At 43.9% G+C, this 21,690-nt stretch overlaps 1 protein-coding gene across 2 annotated transcripts in view; it reads left to right on the plus strand.

Annotated features, from left to right (window-relative positions):
• Window positions 1–21,690, plus strand: part of LOC106568722 (cAMP-specific 3',5'-cyclic phosphodiesterase 4B) — a 173,382-nt gene that overhangs the window by 98,251 nt on the left and 53,441 nt on the right. For both annotated transcript variants that reach the window (XM_014139302.2, XM_014139303.2), the window contains 3 exons: window positions 7,558–7,758; window positions 8,329–8,365; window positions 8,472–8,542. In XM_014139302.2, coding sequence (XP_013994777.1) covers window positions 7,558–7,758; window positions 8,329–8,365; window positions 8,472–8,542 — 309 coding nt within the window. The remainder of the gene's footprint in view (window positions 1–7,557; window positions 7,759–8,328; window positions 8,366–8,471; window positions 8,543–21,690) is intronic.

The raw sequence follows: 21,690 nt of genomic DNA on the forward strand, positions 1-21,690 counted from the left end.
AAAGCTAGCCTTTGCTTTCCTAACTGACTGAGTGTATTGGTTCCTGACTTCTCTGAAAAGTTGCATATTGAGGGGAGTATTCGAAGCTAGTGCAGTGCGCCACAGGATGTTTTTGTGCTGGTCAAGGGCAGTCAAGTCTGGAGTGAACCAAGGGCTATCTCTGTTCTTAGTTCTACATTTTTTGAAAGGGGCATGCTTATTTAAGATTGTGAGGAAATTACTTTTAAAGAACGACCAGGCATCCTCTACTGACAGAATGAGGTCAATATCCTTTCAGGATACCCGATACCCGGGCCAGTTCAATTAGAAAGGCCTGCTCGCAGAAGTGTTTTAGGGAGCATTTGACAGTGATGAGGAGTGGTCGTTTGACCGCGGACCCATATAGGATGCAGGCAATGAGGCAGTGATCGCTGAGATCGTGATTGAAAACAGCAGAGGTGTACTTAGAGGGCAAATTGGTCAGGATGATATCTATGAGGGTGCCCATGTTTACGGATTTAGGGTTGTACCTGGTGGGTTCCTTGATAATTTGTGTGAGATTGAGGGCATCTACCTTAGATTGTAGGACTGCCGGGGTGTTAAGCATATCTCAGTTTAGGTCACCTAATAGAACGAACTCTGAAGATAGATGGGGGGCAATCAATTCACATATGGTGTCCAGGGCACAGCTGGGAGCTGAGGGTGTCTATAACAGGCGGCAACAGTGAGAGACTTATTTCTGGAGAGATTCATTTTTTTAATTAGATCCTCGAACTGTTTGGGCATAGACCTGGAAAGTATGACAGAACTTTGCAGGCTATCTCTGCAGTAGATTGCAACTCCTCCCCCTTTGGCAGTTCTATCTTGGTGGAAAATGTTGTAGTTGGGGATGGAAATGTCCGAATATTTGGTGGCCTTCCTAAGCCAGGATTCAGACATGGCATGGACATCAGGGTTGGCGGAGTGTGCTAAAGCAGTGAGTAAAACAAACTTAGGGAGGAGGCTTCTAATGTTAACATGCATGAAACCAAGGCTTTTACGGTTACTGAAGTTAACAAATGAGAGCGCCTGGTGAGACGCAGGGCCTGGGTTAACCTCCACATCACCCTAGGAACAGAGGAGTAGGATGAGGGTACAGCTAAAGGATATCAAAACTGGTTGTCTAGTGCGTTGGGGACAGAGAATAAAAGGAGCAGGTTTCTGGGCGTGGTAGGATAGATTCAGGGCATAATGTACAGACAGGGGTATGGTAGTGGTACAGTGGAGGTAAACCTAGGCATTGAGTGTCACGTCCTGACCATAGTAAGTTGTTATTTTCTATAGTAGAGTGGTCAGGGCGTGACAGGGGGTGTTTCGGGTGGTTTTTCTATATTGTCTATTTCTATGTTTAAGTTCTAGTTTGTCTATTTCTATGTTGGGGTTGTTTGGGTTGATCTCCAATTGGAGGCAGCTGATCCTCATTACCTCTAATTGGAGGTCATATTTATGTTGATGTTTGTCCCACTTGTTTTTGTGGGTAATTATCTTTTGAGTAGTGTGTTTTCCTCTCTGCGTCACGGTTTGTTGGTTTTGTGTTTCAAGTAAATGTATGTATTGCATTTAGTTTCACGGAATAAATAAATATGTGGAACTACGAACACGCTGCATTTTGGTCCGATCCTTCAAACAGCCGTGACATTGAGTGACGATAAGAGATTGCATCTCTGGACGCACTACTTATGCTGAGTGAGGTCACCGCATGTGTGGGAGGTGGGACAAAAGAGGTATCTGAGGCATGTTGAGTGGGACTAGGGGCTCCGCAGTGAACTAAAACAATGATAACTATCCTAAACAACAGTATACAAGGCATATTGACATTAGAGAGAGACATAAAGCGAGGCATAATGCAATCACAGGTGTTGATTGGGAGAGCTAGGCTAAGACAGCAATGGGTAAGACAACAACAACAGGTAAAATGGCGATGAATGAGCAGAGAGGGTCAGTTAACTACACACAGGGCCTGAGTTCGAGGTTGGGGCTGACAGATAAACAAAATGGAGTACCGTGATTAATTAATTAATTAATGAACAGTCCAGCAGGCATCAGCTATGTAGCCAAGTGATCATAGGGTCCAGTGAACAGCAATAGATGAAACAGGGAGGCCGCTAGGTAGTCGTTACTATGCTGGCAAGCGGGAGACACAGCGTTCCAAAAAAAAGTTAGCAGGTCGGGTCTAGTTGAAGCGTCTGCTCCGACGCCCGGGAAAGGCCGGTTGAGGGCACAACGGATGGAATTACATCGGCAGACCAGTCGTGACGGAAAGCGGGGCTCCGTGTCGACAAAGGGTCCAGGCCAGTTGGCAAAAGAGGTATTGTAGCTGGAGTAATTTTGTTTGCTACCTGGGAGATGCGCCTAACTGGTGGCTAACTGGTGCTAGCTTTGGGACAAGGGCGTTAGCCACTATAGCCACTCGGTAGCAGCTAGCTAGCAGCGATGATCCGATGCAAAGGTCCAGAGCTTACGGCAAGAATCCGGTGGTGTTGTGGATTCTAGTCGTGTTAGTGAAGAGTCCGGGAGGTATCAGCTGTGTAGCCGAGTGATCATAGGGTCTACTGAGCAGGTCGGGAGATGGGCCTGGCTCAAGGCTAGCTTCGGGGCTGGGCCACTCGGTGGCAACTAGCTAGCTGCGAAAATCAGGAGTAGTGGTCCAGGGCTTCCGGCAGGAATCCGGTGTTGTAGTGGAGAAAAACAATCTGATATGCACAGGGTTGACAACGCGCTGTGCAGACTGGGAGGCTGGAGAGTATTATCCAGGCTAAAAGCGGCTGGTGTCTGTGCTAAAGGTAAAGGCCGCTAGCAGTGGCTAACAATGACTAACTAGCTAGTAGCTAATTAGCTGGTTAGCTTCTGATGGCTAGTTGCTGATGGAGGTTCTGGCTATAAGGTCTAAAAATAGCAGATCTGTATCACATTTGGTGAGGCGGGTTGCCGGATGGTATATTTCATTTAAAAATGGAAAAAGTGATTGAAAATATATACAAAAAAGACAAAATTTACACGGGAGAACGACAAACAACGTCTGCACTGCTACGCCATCTTGGAAAAACCTACAGATGAACGTTCTTTGATGCGAAAAGTGCAAATCAAAAAGGGGGAGGCTTGCAAGCCGAAGACACCATCCCAACCGTGAAGCACGGGGGTGGCAGCATCATGTTGTGTGGGTGCTTTGCTGCGAGAGGGACTGGTGCACTTCACAAAATAGATGGCATCATGAGGTAGGACAATTATGTGGATATATTGAAGCAATATCTGAAGACATCAGTCAGGAAGTTAAAGCTTGGTCGCAAATGGGTCTTCCAAATGGACAATGACCGCAAGCATACTTCCAAAGTTGTGGCAAAATGGCTTAAGGACAACAAAGTCAAGGTATTGGAGTGGCCATCACAAAGCCCTGACCTCAATTCTATAGAAAATATGTGGGCAGAACTGAAAAAGTGTGTGCGAGCAAGGAGCCTACAAACCTGACTCAGTTACACCAGTTCTGTCAGGAGGAATGGGCCAAAATTCACCCAACTTATTGTGGGAAGCTTGTGGAAGGCTACCTGAACCGTTTGACCCAAGTTAAACAATTTAAAGGCAATGCTACCAAATACTAATTGAGTGTATGTAAACTTCTGACCCACTGGGAATGTGATGAAAGAAATAAAAGCTGAAATAAATAATTCTCTCTACTATTATTCTGACATTTCACATTCTTAAAATAAAGTGGTGATCCTAACTGACCTAAGACATTTTTACTAGGATTAAATGTCAGGAATTGTGGAAAAACGGAGTTTAAATGTATTTGGCTGAGGTGTATGTAAACGTCCGACTTCAACTGTACATTTGATTGACATCTAAGCGATATGCTAAATGTGAATAGTCGTTCAAGTTCAGCATAGCTAGCTATCAAAGTGATTCACATTCCTTGCTAGCTAACCAAATGACACCTGCATCTCTAGCTGTAGCCACCGAAAAACAATATGGGGGGAAAAAGTTGGCCAATCACCCACTCATCCAATGATATGACATCCTTCCAGCAGCTAGTTAGCTAGCTAGCTAACGTTAGGCTCTGTGTTTTTAGCTTGCTAAATAAATAGATACACTAGCCTATTAGCCACATTATGACTGCCTTGTGGTCATTGCCCTTGCTAGTTTGATTGTATTGACATTCCCAGCCTTAGTTACGTTCATCCTTTTTTTCCCGAAAATATTGAAACTGAAAAATGCATCTCGGAATGGCGGCTTGGAGGCAGCAAACAATGTATCAGGCCGTCTGGGATTTACAACTTGATAGCAATATTTGTTGGACTACCAAGAAATGTATTGGTGAATTAGCTATATTAATCATGCATTGAACTGCATCCATGTATTCTGACTACAATGCCGTTATTCTACGTCATGGAATTCTGAGTGAAATAGAACCCATTTTTAAAACATCATAAAGTTGGTATTGTAGTATAAACTGGGAATTTGACATTTTTACTGATATTATGATTGCCTGTTTGTTTCATATCGGCAAAGTAGTTAAAACGCTGTCAGTTCCACTTTAAGACGAGTAATAGTATTGCTAGGCATCTTCTTTGAGACGTTCACGTATGGGCGCACAAGCTAGCGTCATCATGCTCTTGTGATCAGTACTGTACTGATAGCTTCAAAGTGCTGGTGGAAGCATGGAATCGAACTTAGGCATCAGGCAGAGTTTTCACATGCTACCCATGGTTTTGATGTTTTCCTGAAGTCCACTATAAGCAATATCAGACGTTTAACCTCGCAGCCAAAATATTTTTACACGGTGAAGGTTGCCCTCTGGTGGTGACTGTGCTGTCCTTTTATTCTTTCATCTCTCACTTATTCTCGCTCTCGCTCTCTCTTTCAATCCCTCTCCGTCTTGCTCATGATACCAATACTCTTGTAATGTCCCCCCTTAGACAGACACAGTGGAACCAAGAGTCAGATGACTGCGCATACTACAGGAACAGAAAAAGACCGAGAGAGACAATCCATTACATGTAGTCCAGCCCAGCTCTACCCTCAGCCAAGCCAATCCTGTCCCATCACACTGTTGGCCTCTGGTCAGGGATCTTGTGCTCAGTGTGCGCGTGCGCGAGCAGAGCGTAGTGTCAGTGTGGTGTCTGTCAGATCAGAGGAGGGGTGGTTGTGTGTGTGTGTGCTCCCAGTGTGTGTGATAACTTGATTAAAGAAAGGAGAAATCAAAATGTCCATCCGGAGGAGGAAGGAGAGAGGAGGAGGTGCAGGGGAGATGATGTACACCAGGTCACCGATCTGTCACAGGGGCAGGGTGCACTTTGACTTTAGTGAGGAGGTGGTCAGGAGTCGCTCCCCCTCCACCACTCACAGGTGACTCTTCGTTCTTGATTAGTTTCTTTTTTAATTTTATCTCATACTTTTTTTAGTAGGTCGCAGTATTGCCATAAATACCTGTGTATGATAGATTGTAGGATGGCTGTGTTTCAACGTTTACTTATTGTACAGTAAGTCATTTCAGATAGGATTGCCCTTGCACAATAATGATTTGCAAAGACATTGCTACTTTGGTGGTGCATTCCGCTATGTGTTTGCAATGCAACATGAAAACTTTGAATACACATTTACAGATGATGTACTGTACTAACATGCCTTGGTTCAGTGTAAGATTAAGTGTGTGTGTGTGTGTGTGTGTGTGTGTCAATGTGTGTGTTCCTACGCTTGTATTTGCCATCCATTATGTTAATCTGATCTCATGGTCGCTGGGAGGTGTGGGAGTAGGAAATGCCTCAGTGGGATATGGAGATATGTTCTGGGATAATCCTACATGTAGGGATTACAGTGGGGGTAAATGCTGCTGGGCAAATATTAAAATGGGAACAGTGTAGTTTCATTAAGGATATGCACTGATTTACAAGGCAGTCTGAGTGGTAGAGAGGAAAGAGATGTCAACGGTTGGGTCAGTATTCACAAAGCGTCTCATAATAGGAGTGCTGAATCTAGGATCAGGTCCCCTCTGTCCATATAATTATAATATGAAAGGCAAACCTGACCCTAGATCAGCACTCTTACCCTGAGAAGCTTTGTGAATACGGAACCTGTAGTCATAAGGCTACTGTATTAGAGGCTAAACTGTGAGGCTTTATATGTAGTAGTACAGTAGTGTGTTCTGCTGCTGGAGGATTAGCGAGTGTTCTGTGGACTATACATTAGTAGCACCTTAAGGTCATGCTGTGGTATGGTTTGATATTAACTGTGGATAGGGCAACAAAGCATTTTTGGGTAGTGGCTTGGTGCATGTTGGATTTGGAGTGTGCACGTTTCAAATATAAAGAAATATATGCAGGCGCGCGCACACACACACACACACACACACACTTAGTTGGTGCCTTATCTCTGTTTGTACACCTCTGTTTGTATCCCTCCTTCTGAGCAGGATATTCTATCTAGCATCTGCTCTGCTCAACTGCCTTGGCTGCTCACCTCTTGACCTCTCTGGCACTCTGTAATTTTTGGCGTTATCAGTAGAGGAAATCCGGTTATTATCTGTCAACAGCTTATGAGCCGTTCGCGTGTCATCTGCATCACACACAAGGCATTGCTGCCTTAGCTCTGTGCAGCGAAATTTGGTGTGCGGATGAATTTTCTCTGTGTTGTGCTCAATGCCGATTCCGTCCAGTCGCAAGGGGCAATCCCCACAATGTGTCTGCCTCCCCAGTCCCCACAAATGAATCCTCGGAACATTGAATTAAATAGTATAATACTGTATGTGTCGATGTCTCTCAGACCCTCACTGACAAGACATATAGGCCCAACAAGAATGCTGAAGTAGTAAAAAGATCCCCAACCAAATACAACAACACAGCCAACTCATCTGATCAGACTACCGTCAATCTCATTTGTCATGACCTGATTTGGTTAAGTCATTATTTGTCATGACCTGATTGGTTAAGTCATTATTTGTCATGACCTGATTGGTTAATTCAGTGACAGTGAATGATAATCCTCTCCTGCATCACTGTATGATCTCTCTGTCACCTACTGTACAGGTTGCACTTTTTATTAGTCGTATGTACAGGATACACATGGTATACACTGTCCAACGAAATGCATAATTGCAGGTTCCTTCTCGACAATGCAACAATAAGAAATAAAATATAAGAATACGAACATAAAGTAAATGGCTCATTAGTATAGAATAAACATTTTAGCATTTAACTCTACAGGTCTTATCATACAGTAGTTCACTTCACTGTGTCAGCTATTCAATGAATCAACTGTTTTTGTAAAGCCCTTTTTACATCAACAGTTGTCACAAAGTGCTTTCCAGAAACCTAGCCTAAAACCCCAATGGCTAGGAAAACTCCTTTTGGAACTATTATCACAGTCTAGGTTTTCCGCTGATTTCAGTATTCAATATTTCATTTCTTATGATTACACTGTTTGCTGGCAAATTGCCACTCTGGGGTGGACTATTCTACTCTACTCTTCCTTGATCTTCACCACTCGATTCTAGGTGCATCGCTGTGAGTCTGACATCTGTTTTTCTCTCTCTCCTGTGTCTTACTGCAGCTTCGATGTGGAGAATTCCCCGTCTGCATGCGGCAGCCCGTCGGACCCCCAGGCGTCCCCGAGCTCCTGCCTGGTCCTGCACCCCAACATGGGGGGCCACGGGCAGCGCCGCGAGTCCTTCCTCTACCGCTCCGACTCGGACTACGACCTGTCGCCCAAGTCCCGCGAGTTGTCCCGCAACTCCTCGGTCGCTGGAGAACTGTGAGTCCGCTTCTTTTTTCATTTTTTTTTGTAGTTTTACCTGGGTGAAATATGTATTTTAATATAGTTTAGTTTCAAATACTCGTACAAATACATGATTGGAATATTGGAATGCGTATTGGATACATATATATACACTAAACGAAAATATAAACGCACTATGTAAAGTTTTGGTCCCATGTTTCATGAGCTGAAATAAAAGATCCCAGAAATATTCCATACACACAAAGCTTATTTCTCTCAAATGTTGTGCACAAATTTGTTTACATCCCTGTTAGTGAGTATTTCTCCTTTGCCAAGATAATCCATCCACCTGACAGATGTGAAAGGGGGGGGGGGGCTGTGGAGTATTTATTTCTGTATTAAAGCCCTAGGGCCTAATGAATGTATTTCAATTGACTGATTTTCTTAAATGAACTGTTAACTCAGTAAAATCGTTGAAATTGTTGCATGTTGCATTTATATTTTTTTGTTCAGTATAATAACATTATATAACAAAATCAGCCAATTGAAATATATTCATTAGGCCCTAGGGTTGATTATAGCTCTATCTTTATTGTTTTCCTTCAGGCATGGGGAAGACCTGATTGTGACTCCTTTTGCTCAGGTAAATGTTTCCTCCATTTGTGAATCTACATTGAGATATAAAAATGATTATGGATTATTACAGAATGATTATGTGATTTAACATTAAACGTGCTCTCTGGCTTAAGGTTCTTGCCAGTCTTCGCACAGTGAGGAACAACTTCACCACCTTGACCAATGTACAATGCACCTCCAATAAGTAAGGGAACCTATCATTTGCTTCCGTCTGAAATGTAATAACTCATGCATGTAGTATGTACATTGAATTTGTATGCAATGCATTTATATAGTTATCTAAATCCACGATGAAATAAAGAAGGTGTGTTATATCTGCCCTGGAACTTGGTAAGTCTTTGTGGCTGATGAATTTAGTGTGGCTGGTGGACTGAAAAGTTTTTCCCCTGGGCAAATGCAACATAAGAACAGTGTGCTTGAGAATTATATACGGGAGAGAGTTTGACATGAGGTTTCAACCAACCACTAGGTGGCACTCATATCAAGTTGATGATTTCATACTGAGACGCCACCTTCAGAAAGTATCCGCAACCTTGAATTTTTCCACATTTTTGTTTGTTTACAGCCTGAATTTGAAATAGATTAAATAGAGATTTTGTGTCATTGGCCTGCACACAATACCCCATAATGTCAAAGTGGAATTTTTCAAGATTGTTTAAAAATGAAAAGCTGAAATGTCTTGAGTCAGTAAGTATTCTACCCCTTTGTTATGGTAAGCCTAAATAAGTTCAGGAGTCAAGATTTGCTTAACAAGTCACATAATAAGTTGCATGGAGTTTGTGAGCAATAATAGTGTTTAACATGATTTTTGAATGACTACTTCATCTCTGTACCCCACACATATATTTATCTGTAAGGTCTCTCAGTCAAGCCGTGAATTTCAAATACAGATTCAACCACAAAGAACAGGGAGGTTTTCCAATGCCTCGCAAAGAAGGGAACCAATTGATAGATGGGTAAAAAAAAATGTTTTAAAAGCAGACATTGAATACCCCTTTGAACATGGTGAAGTCATTAATTACACTTTGGATGGTGTATCAATATACCCACTCACTACAAAGATACAGGCGTCCTTCCTTATTCAGTTGCTTCCTAATTCAGAAACCGCTCAGGGATTTCACAAGAAACTTTATAACAGTTACGGAGTTGAATGGCTGTGACAGGAGAAAACTAAGGATGGATCAACAACACTGTAGTTACTCCACAATACTAACTTAAATGACAGAGTGAAAAGAAGGAAGCCTGTACAGAATACAAATATTCAAAAACATGCATCCTGTTTGCAATAAGGCACTAAAGTAAAACTGCAAAAAATGTGGCAAAGAAATTAACTTTGTCCTGAATCCAAAGCATTATGTTTCTGACAAATTCAAAACAACAAATCAGTGAATAACACTATTAATATTTTCTAGCATGGTGGTGGCTGCATAATGTTATGGGTATGTTTGTCATTGGTAAGGACTAGTGAGTTTTTTTAGGATAAAAAGAAACGGAATAGAGCTAAGCACAGGCAAAATCCTAGAGGAAAACCTGGTTTAATCTGCTTTCCAACAGACACTGGGAGACAAATTCACCTAGTTACAGTTTTGACTTAAATCAGCTAGAAAATATATGGCAAGACTTGAAAATGGCTGTCTAGAAATGATCAATAACCAACTTGACAGAGCTTGAAGAATTAAAAAAATAATAATGTGCAAATATTGTACAGTCTAGGTGTGCAAAGCTCTTAAAGACTTACCCAGAAAGACTCACAGCTGTAATCGCTGCCAAAGGTGATTCTAACATGTATTGACTCAGGGGTGTGAATACTTATGTGAATTAGATATCTGTGTTTCATTTTCAATACAGCTGTAAAGATTTCTAAAAACATGTTTTCAGTTTGTCATTGTGGGGTATTGTGTGTAGGCTGTAACACAACAATGTGGAATAAGTCAAGGGGTATGAATCCTTTCTGAAAGTGGACATCAAGCCATTTCTGATTGTACAAAACGTGCTACTTTGAATGGCTCCCGAGCATGTGTACTTTTGTAGTTGTAATATTGAAATCCAAGGAGTTATATGAGGTAAGGGGATAGATATGAAGTGTTGAAATGTGTGTGTGTATATATATATATATATACACACATAAACAAATAAAACGACAGTTCTCCTCAGTGAACATTCCATGAAAGAGCTGTAATCCAGGGCGGGCTTCTGCTCCGGTGGACAATATGTCTATAGCTGGGACCATAGTCACCAAGAAAACAATTGGTAACACACTACGCCGTGAAGGACTGAAATCCTGCAGCACCTGCAAGCTCCTCCTGCTCAAGAATACATATACATGCCCGTCTAAAGTTTGCCAATGAACATCTGAATGATTCAGAGGACAACTGGGTGAAAGTGTTGCGGTCAGATGAGACCAAAATGGAGCTCTTTGGCATCAACTCAACTCGCCGTGTTTGGAGGAGGAGGAATGCTGCCTATGACCCCAAGAACACCATCTCCACCGTCAAACATGGAGGTGGAAACATTATGCTTTGGGGGTGTTTTTCTGCTAAGGGGACAGGACAACTTCACCGCATCATTTGACGGGGCCATGTACTGTCAAATCTTGGGTGAGAACCTCCTTCCCTCAGCCAGGGCATTGAAAATGGGCCGTGGATGGGTATTCCAGCATGACAATGACCCAAAACACACGGCCAAGGAAACAAAGGAGTGGCTCAAGAAGAAGCACATTAAGGTCCTGGAGTGGCCTAGCCAGTCTCCAGACCTTAATCCCATAGAAAATCTGTGGAGGGAGCTGAAGGTTCGAGTTGCCAAACGTCAGCCTCGAAACCTTAATGACTTGGAGAAGATCTGCAAAGAGGAGTGGGACAAAATCCCTCCTGAGATATGTGCAAACCTGGTGGCCAACTACAAGAAACGTCTGACCTCTGTGATTGCCAAGGGTTTTGCCACCAAGTACTAAGTCATGTTTTGCAGAGGGGTCAAATACTTATTTCCCTCATTAAAATGCAAATCATTTAAAAACATTTTTGACATGCGTTTTTCTGGATTTTTTTGTTGTTATTCTGTCTCTCACTGTTCAAATAAACCTACCATTAAAATTATAGTCTGCTCTTTTCTTTGTAAGTGGGCAAACGTACAAAATCAGCAGGGGATCAAATACTTTTTTCCCTCACTGTATGCATTGGGGCAGCTGGCGTTCTCCTGGCATCCACCAAACCTAGATTTGTCCGTCAGACTGCCAGGTGGTGAAGCGTGATTCATCACTCCAGAGAACGAGTTTCCTTTGCTCCAGAGTCCAATGGCGGCGAGCTTTACACCACTCCAGCCGATTCTTGGCATTGCACATGGTGATTTTAGTTTTTTTTCTAATTTATACAAAATGAAAAACTGAAATATCAGATTTACATAAGTATTCAGACCCTTTACTCAGTACTTTGTTGCGGGCACCCATGGCAGCGATTACAGCCTCGAGTCTTCTTGGGTATGACGCTACAAGCTTGGCACACCTGTATTTGGGGAGTTTCTCCCATTTTTCTCTATAGATCCTCTCAAGCTCTGTCAGGTTGGATCGGGAGTGTCGCTGCACAGCTATTTTCAGGTCTCTCCAGAGATGGTCAATCGGGTTCAAGTCCGGGCTCTGGCTGGGCCACTCAAGGACATTCAGACTTGTCCCAAAGCCACACCTGCATTGTCTTGGCTGTGTGCTTTGGGTCGTTGTCCTGTTGTAAGATGAATCTTCACCCCAGCATGAGGTCCTGAGTGCTCTGGAGCAGGTTTTCATCAAGGATCTCTCTGTACTTTGCTCTTTTCATTGTCGTAATGTTGTATCATTAATGTGACGACTGCTATTCATCAAATAATTAACTGTGTTTCTAATTACATGATTCAATGAATCAGGCAACCATTAACTCAGTAACCTGGGGCACCATGGTTTGTTTAATGAGGTACTGTTTCCCAAATGAACTCAAAGAATATCAGAATATCGATTTCATAGCGGTCGCCAATTAATTAACATCCTCTAGTCTCATCGTGAACGTCGCTTAATTTGTAAATCTGCACAAACCCGGTTCTCACTAAATCATTCGGTACCACACCAATTGAGATGATTATTTATTTACTAACAAGCAAATTATAATATAAGATACACATTCACAAACACACAGTCTAGGCTATTGATTAGAACTTAGTACAATGAGCGGACCAACACAATATGACACGTGTTACACAAGATGGGGATTTAGAGAGAGAGAGTGCACGAGAGAAAAGCACACTTGGGATACTATGCTTAGTTTAGCCCCTAACACCTTGTCTCGAACTGCCGCTCTTATGGGTCAGAATTATAATGATGTAATTACTTGAAGGTCTCCATTGGGTATCTCTTCGTGGACTGAGTTCCGCTTAGGAGGTATAGCCGATGACCTTCTACTCCGATGGCGGCACCTCCTTCGTTACCGGGTGTAAGTCTATGATCGTCCACACGATGTCAGTGTCCTTTCTCTTAGTGGTCTGTTCCCTTGCACTTGTTCTGTGAGAGTGGACTTCTGAGGAGGTTAATCAGCCGTGTCGAGACTCCCAGCTTGGTTAGGAGGGCCGTGTAGACAACCAATGATTTGAAGAGAATAACTGGCCTGTTCTTCTTGAATTCCCCTTCTTAGATACAGTAATCAACCATAGCCTTGATTGTTAAGAGGTTCCTTTGTCCTCTTCCTCGTGTTGCGTTTGTGGGGTCACGACAATCTTAGATCACGCTGCAGCTGTGGTCCGTTTTAGTCTGATATGTAAATTCTTAACTCACAAGTTTTTTTACCCCCGGGTCACAACGGGGCATTTCCGTCTTCATGGCAAGTTCTCTGGGGTGTATCTAGTTACGAGGCAAGGTATCAGGATTTTACTCTAATCTAGTTTAGACAACTAAATTCACAGTTCATCCTTACAAAAACATGCTCTTTGATCTGGATATTTTCTACACAACGCACAGTATGTAAACATCATGTACATATTATGAAAACTCTTCAAGTTACAATGTTTTCGTTATGTCGTCATTTAACTTTTAGTAATATAAAACGACATTCATTTTCATATTCCATCTATCGTTGTTACCACCATTTTGGCTGATGAAATAAATTGTCCCAAAGTCAATTTATTGCATGTTACCGTTCTGAGGTAGAGTCTCCATAGGCCCACCATACATTCCAATCCTCGATACTGAGAGGACAAAGGATTCGTCTGCTGCTTTAAGATTTACGATGGGTGTGAGGTGTCATTAACCCCCCCCCCCATCAATCCCTCTATACCTCTCCCCCTCTGTGTGAGTGAGAGATGTCTCTGTAGGACTGTGATCCACGGTAACCTGACCCGAACATGCCAATCATGACATCATCTTTCCCTTGATCCTGACTAGTCTCTCAGTCTCTGCCTTTTACAGTGGAGTGGCTTCCGTCTGGCCTATCCACCATAAAGGCCTGATTGGTGGAGTGCTGCAGAGATGGTTGTCCTTCTGGAAGCTTCTCCCATCTCTACAGAGGAACTCTGGAGCTCTGTCAGAGTGAACATTGGGTTCTTGGTCACCTCCCTGACCAAGGCCCTTCTCCCCCAATTGCTCAGTTTGGCCGGGCGGCCAGCTCTTGGTGGTTCCAAACTTCTTCCATTTAAGAATGATGGAGGCCACTGTGTTCTTGGGGACATTCAATACTGCAGAAATGTTTTGGTACTCTTCCCCAGATCTGTACCTCGACACAACCCTGTCTCGGAACTCTACGGACAATTCCTTGGACCTCATGGCTTGGTTTTTGCTCTTACATGCACTGTCAACTGTGGAACCTTTATATAGACAGGCGCGTGCCATTCCAAATCATGTCCAATCAATTGAATTTACCAGTGGTGGACTCCAATCAAGTTGTAGAAACATGTCAAGGATGATCAATGGAAACAGGATGCACCTGAGCACAATTTCGAGTCTCAAAGCAAAAGGTCTGAATATTTATGTAAATAAGGGATTTTTATATACTGCTCAAAAAAATAAAGGGAACACTTAAACAACACAATGTAACTCCAAGTCAATCACACTTCTGTGAAATCAAACTGTCCACTTAGGAAGCAACACTGATTGACAATAAATTTCACATGCTGTTGTGCAAATGGAATAGACAACAGGTGGAAATTATAGGCAATTAGCAAGACACCCCCAATAAAGGAGTGGTTCAGCAGGTGGTGACCACAGACCACTTCTCAGTTCCTATGTTTCCTGGCTGATGTTTTGGTCACTTTTGAATGCTGACGGTGCTTTCACTCTAGTGGTAGGATGAGACGGAGTCTACAACCCACACAAGTGGCTCAGGTAGTGCAGCTCATCCAGGATGGCACATCAATATGAGCTGTGGCAAGAAGGTTTGCTGTGTCTGTCAGCGTAGAGTCCAGAGCATGGAGCCGCTACCAGGAGACAGGCCAGTACATCAGGAGATGTGGAGGAGGCCGTAGGAGGGCAACAACCCAGCAGCAGGACCGCTACCTCCGCCTTTGTGCAAGGAGGAGCAGGAGGAGCACTGCCAGAGCCCTGCAAAATGACCTCCAGCAGGCCACAAATGTGCATGTGTCTGCTCAAACGGTCAGAAACAGACTCCATGAGGGTGGTATGAGGGCCTGACGTCCACAGGTGGGGGTTGTGCTTACAGCCCAACACCGTGCAGGACGTTTGGCATTTGCCAGAGAACACCAAGATTGGCAAATTCGCCACTGGCGCACTGTGCTCTTCACAGATGAAAGCAGGTTCACACTGAGCACATGTGACAGACGTGACAGAGTCTGGAGACGCCGTGGAGAACGTTCTGCTGCCTGCAACATCCTCCAGCATGACCGGTTTGGCGGTTGGTCAGTCATGGTGTGGGGTGGCATTTCTTTGGGGGGCCGCACAGCCCTCCATGTGCTCACCAGAGGTAGCCTGACTGCCATTAGGTACCGAGATGAGATCCTCAGACCCCTTGTGAGACCATATGCTGGTGCGGTTGGCCTTGGGTTCCTCCTAATGCAAGACAATGCTAGACCTCATGTGGCTGGAGTGTGTCAGCAGTTCCTGCAAGAGGAAGGCATTGATGCTATGGACTGGCCCGCCCGTTCCCCAGACCTGAATCCAATTGAGCACATCTGGGACATCATGTCTCGCTCCATCCACCAACGCCACGTTGCACCACAGACTGTCCAGGAGTTGGCGGATGCTTTAGTCCAGGTCTGGGAGGAGATCCCTCAGGAGACCATCCGCCACCTCATCAGGAGCATGCCCAGGCGTTGTAGGGAGGTCATACAGGCACGTGGAGGCCACACACACTACTGAGCCTCATTTTGACTTGTTTTAAGGACATTACATCAAAGTTGGATCAGCCTGTAGTGTGGTTTTCCACTTTAATTTTGAGTGTGACTCCAAATCCAGACCTCCATGGGTTGATAAATTGGATTTCCATTGATTATTTTTGTGTGATTTTGTTGTCAGCACATTCAACTATGTAAAGAAAAAAGTATTTAATAAGATTATTTATTTCATTCAGATCTAGGATGTGTTGTTTAAGTGTTTCCTTTATTTTTTTGAGAAGTGTATATATATATATATAAATACATTTGCACACACACAAAAAAACGGTTTTTGCTTCGACATTATGTGTGTAGATTGATGAAGAAAAACATTTTATCAATTTTATAAAAAGGCTGTAACATCACAATGTGGAAAAAGTCAAGAGGTCTGAATTCTTTCCGAATGCACACATACAGTGGGGTCTGAAATTATTTATTCTCATTTTGACGCTAAACCCACCACTGGTGTCTGGCCAAAGAGCTTTATTTTCATGTCATCCAATCAATGTAAACGCCTGGAGTTTGCTAAACGGCATTGGCACTTGGATTAGAACTGGTGCTTTGGTCAGATGACATGAAAACAGAGCTTTTTGGCCACGCACACCAGTGGTGGGTTTGGCATCGAAATGAGAATGCATCAGTAGAAAAGAACCCCATACCTACTGTAAAATATGATGGTGGGTCATTGATGTTATGGGAATATTTTGCTTCCACTGGTCAGTGGCATTATGGACTTTACCAAGAACCAGGACATTTTTGCCAAAAGCTGGTTGCCTCACCTTAAACTTGGCCGCAAGTGGATTTTCCAATAAGACAATAACCCCAAGCAAACATCAAAATCCACAAAGTAATGGTTAATACGCCACAAAATCTAAATGTTGCAATGGCCATCGCCGTCTTCGGACTTGAAACCCATTGAAAGCCTGTGGTTTCAATTGAAGAGGGCAGTCTATGAGCACAGATGAAGGATAGCAAGGATCTGTATGGAAGAAGTATCTAAGATCCTTCCCAATGTATTTTCCAACTCAAAACATTTTAGAAAAAGGCTCAGTGCCATTATCCTAACAGGTGAGGTTTTGAAAGGTACTGAAAACAGGAGTGTCAAAAATGTTGATGTTTTACTTGCTAAACAATCTCTTTCCTGAGCAATTTTATTAATATAAAACAATATACACTCGCCAGCCAGTTTTAGGTGCACCCATCTAGTTCCTGGTCGGACCCCCCTTTGCCTCCAGAACAGCCTGAATTCTTCAGGGCATGGATTCTACAAGTCGGAAACATTCCACAGGTATGTTGGTCCACACTGACGCTATGGTATTACGCACTTGCTGCATATTGGACGGCGGTACACCACCGCCACCAGCCTGCACCGTTGACACCAGGCAAGATGGGTCCATGAATTCATGCTGCTTACGCCAAATCATGACTCTGCCATCAGCATGACGCATAAGGAACCGGAATTCGTCAGACCACGCAATGTTTTTCCACTCCTCATTTCTCCAGTGTTGGTGATCGCGTGCCCACTGGAGCCGCTTCTTCTTGTTTTTTGCTGATAGAATTGTATCCCGGTGTGGTCGTCTGCTTCAATAGCCCATCCATGACAAGGATCGATGAGATGCCGTTCTGCACACCACTGTTATCCTCCCCGCTATTTGCCTGTTTGTGACCCGCCTATTACCTTGCATGATTCTTGCTATTCTCGTTCGACCTCTCTCATCAACGAGATGTTTTCGCTTACAGGACTGCCGCTGACTGGATACTTTTTGTTTGTCACACCATTTTTTGGAAACCCTAGTCACAGTCATATGTGAAAAGCCCAGGAGGGCAGCCGTTTCGAAGATACTGGATCCGGCACACCTGGCACCGACGATCATATCTCGTTCAAAGTTGCTTAGGTCACTTGTTTTGCATAGTCTAACATTCAATCAAACAGTAACTGAATGCCTCAATGCCTGTCTGCCTGCTTTATATAGTAAGCCAAGGCCATTTGACTCACTGTCTTCAGGCGCAATCCATCTTCGTGAACCTAATAAACTGTCCGGAGAGTGTAGCTCAGTATTTGAATTATTTTATGCAGTAATTTTTGCTCGTCTTTATTAAGGGTGTCTAATTCCAGACCCCTGTGTGTGTGTGTGTGTGTGTGTGTGTGTGTGTGTGTGTGTGTGTGTGTGTGTGTGTGTGTGTATATACATACATACATACACACACACACACACACACACAATATATATATATATATATATATATATATATATATATATATTAAACATTTTATTTCACCTTTATTTAACCAGGTAGGCAAGTTGAGAACAAGTTCTCATTTACAATTGCGACGTGGCCAAGATAAAGCAAGCAGTTTCACACATACAACAAGAGAGAGTTACACATGGAGTAAAACAAACATAAAGTCAATAATATAGTAGAAAAATAAGTCTATATACAAAGTGAGCAAATGAGGTGAGATAAGGGAGGTAAAGGCAAAAAGGCCATGGTGGCGAAGTAAATACAATATAGCAAGTAAAACACTGGAATGGTAGATTTGCAGTGGAAGAAAGTGCAAAGTAGAAATAGAAATAATGGGTTGCAAAGGAGCAAAATAAATAAATACAGTAGGGGAAGAGGTAGTTGTTTGGGCTAAATTATAGATGGGCTATGTACAGGTGCAGTAATCTGTGAGCTGCTCTGACAGCTGGTGCTTAAAGCTAGCGAGGGAGATAAGAGTTTTCAGTTTTAGAGATTTTTGTAGTTCATTCCAGTGATTGGCAACAGAGAACTGGAAGGAGAGGCGGCCGAAGGAGGAATTGGCTTTGGGGGTGACCAGAGAGATATACCTGCTGGAGCGCGTGCTACAGGTGGGTGCTGCTATGGTGACCAGCAAGCTGAGATAAGGGGGAACTTTACCTAGCAGGGTCTTGTAGATCACCTGGAGCCAGTGGGATTGGCGACGAGTATGAAGCGAGGGCCATCCAACGAGAGCATACAGGTTGCAGTCAGTGGTGGGTTGTATATGGGGCTTTGGTGACAAAATGGATGGCACTGTGATAGACTGCATCCAATTTATTGAGTAGGGTATTGGAGGCTATTTAGTAAATGACATCGCCGAAGTCGAGGATCGGTAGGATGGTCAGTTTTACGAGGGTATGTTTGGCAGCATGAGTGAAAGATGCTTTGTTGCGAAATAGGAAGACAATTCTAGATTTAACTTTGGATTGGAGATGTTTGATGTGAGTCTGGAAGGTGAGTTTACAGTCTAACCAGACACCTAGGTATTTGTAGTTGTCCACATATTCTAAGTCAGAACCGTCCAGAGTAGTGATGCTGGACGGGCGGGCAGGTGCAGGCAGCGATCGGTTGAAGAGCATGCATTTAGTTTTACTTGTATTTAAGAGCAGTTGGAGGCCACGGAAGGAGAGTTGTATGGCATTGAAGCTCGTCTGGAGGGTAGTTAACACAGTGTCCAAAGAAGGGCCAGAAGTATACAGAATGGTGTCGTCTACGTAGAGTTGGATCAGAGACTCACCAGCAGCAAGAGCAACATCATTGATGTATACAGAGAAAAGAGCCGGCCCAAGAATTGAACCCTGTGGCACCCCCATAGAGACTGCAAGAAGCCCAGACTACAGGCCCTTCGATTTGACACACTGAACTCTATCAGAGAAGTAGTTGGTGAACCAGGCGAGGCAATCATTTGAGAAACCAAGGCTGTTGAGTCTGCCGATGAGGATGTGGTGATTGACAGAGTCGAAAGCCTTGGCCAGGTCAATGAATACGGCTGCACAGTATTGTTTCTTATCGTTGGCGGTTAAGATATCGTTTAGGACCTTGAGCGTGGCTGAGGTGCACCCATGACCAGCTCTGAAACCAGATTGCATAGCGGAGAAGGTGCGGTGGGATTCGAAATGGTTGGTAATCGGTTTGTTGACTTGGCTTTCGAAGACTTCAGAGAGGCAGGGTAGGATAGATATAAGTCTGTAGCAGTTTGGGTCAAGAGTGTGTCCCCCTTTGAAGAGGGGGATGACCGCAGCTGCTTTCCAATCTTTGGGAATCTCAGACGACACGAAAGAGAGGTTGAACAGGCTAGTAATAGGGATTGCAACAATTTCAGGAGATAATTTTAGAAAGAAAGGGTCCATATTGTCTAGCCTGGCTGATTTGTAGGGGTCCAGATTTTGCAGCTCTTTCAGAACATCAGCTGACTGGATTTGGGAGAAGGAGAAATGGGGAATGCTTGGGCGACTTGCTGTGGGGGGTGCAGTGCTGTTGACCGGGGTAGGGGTATCCAGGTGGAAAGCATGGCCAGCTGTAGAAAAATGCTTATTGAAATTCTCAATTATAGTGGATTTATCGGTGGTGACAGAGTTTCCTATCCTCAGTGCAGTGGGCAGCTGGGAGGAGGTGCTCTTATTCTCCAAGGACTTTACAGTGTCCCAGAACTAAAATATATATATATATATATATATATATATATATATATATATATATATATATATATATATACTGCTCAAAAAAATAAAGGGAACACTTAAACAACACATCCTAGATCTGAATGAAATAAATAATCTTATTAAATACTTTTTTCTTTACATAGTTGAATGTGCTGACAACAAAATCACACAAAAATAATCAATGGAAATCCAATTTATCAACCCATGGAGGTCTGGATTTGGAGTCGCACTCAATATTAAAGTGGAAAACCACACTACAGGCTGATCCAACTTTGATGTAATGTCCTTAAAACAAGTCAAAATGAGGCTCAGTAGTGTGTGTGGCCTCCACGTGCCTGTATGACCTCCCTACAATGCCTGGGCATGCTCCTGATGAGGTGGCGGATGGTCTCCTGAGGGATCTCCTCCCAGACATGGACTAAAGCATCCGCCAACTCCTGGACAGTCTGTGGTGCAACGTGGCGTTGGTGGATGGAGCGAGACATGATGTCCCAGATGTGCTCAATTGGATTCAGGTCTGGGGAACGGGCGGGCCAGTCCATAGCATCAATGCCTTCCTCTTGCAGGAACTGCTGACACACTCCAGCCACATGAGGTCTAGCATTGTCTTGCATTAGGAGGAACCCAGGGCCAACCGCACCAGCATATGGTCTCACAAGGGGTCTGAGGATCTCATCTCGGTACCTAATGGCAGTCAGGCTACCTCTGGCGAGCACATGGAGGGCTGTGCGGCCCCCCAAAGAAATGCCACCCCACACCATGACTGACCCACCGCCAAACCGGTCATGCTGGACGATGTTGCAGGCAGCAGAATGTTCTCCACGGCATCTCCAGACTCTGTCACGTCTGTCACGTGCTCAGTGTGAACCTGCTTTCATCTGTGAAGAGCACAGGGCGCCAGTGGCGAATTTGCCAATGTTGGTGTTCTCTGGCAAATGCCAAACGTCCTGCACGGTGTTGGGCTGTAAGCACAACCCCCACCTGTGGACGTCGGGCCCTCATACCACCCTCATGGAGTCTGTTTCTGACCGTTTGAGCAGACACATGCACATTTGTGGCCTGCTGGAGGTCATTTTGCAGGGCTCTGGCAGTGCTCCTCCTGCTCCTCCTTGCACAAAGGCGGAGGTAGCGGTCCTGCTGCTGGGTTGTTGCCCTCCTACGGCCTCCTCCACATCACCTGATGTATTGGCCTGTCTCCTGGTAGCGACTCCATGCTCTGGAATCTACGCTGACAGACACAGCAAACCTTCTTGCCACAGCTCGCATTGATGTGCCAACCTGGATGAGCTGCACTACCTGAGCCACTTGTGTGGGTTGTAGACTCCGTCTCATGCTACCACTAGAGTGAAAGCACCGCCAGCATTCAAAAGTGACCAAAACATCAGCCAGGAAGCATAGGAACTGAGAAGTGGTCTGTGGTCCCCACCTGCAGAACCACTCCTTTATTGGGGGTGTCTTGCTAACTACCTATAATTTCCACCTGTTGTCTATTCCATTTGCACAACAGCATGTGAAATGTATTGTCAATCAGTGTTGCTTCCTAAGTGGACAGTTT

The sequence above is a fragment of the Salmo salar genome, chromosome ssa14 (genome assembly GCF_905237065.1).
Source record: "Salmo salar chromosome ssa14, Ssal_v3.1, whole genome shotgun sequence".
In the NCBI taxonomy this organism is placed as follows: domain Eukaryota; kingdom Metazoa; phylum Chordata; class Actinopteri; order Salmoniformes; family Salmonidae; genus Salmo; species Salmo salar.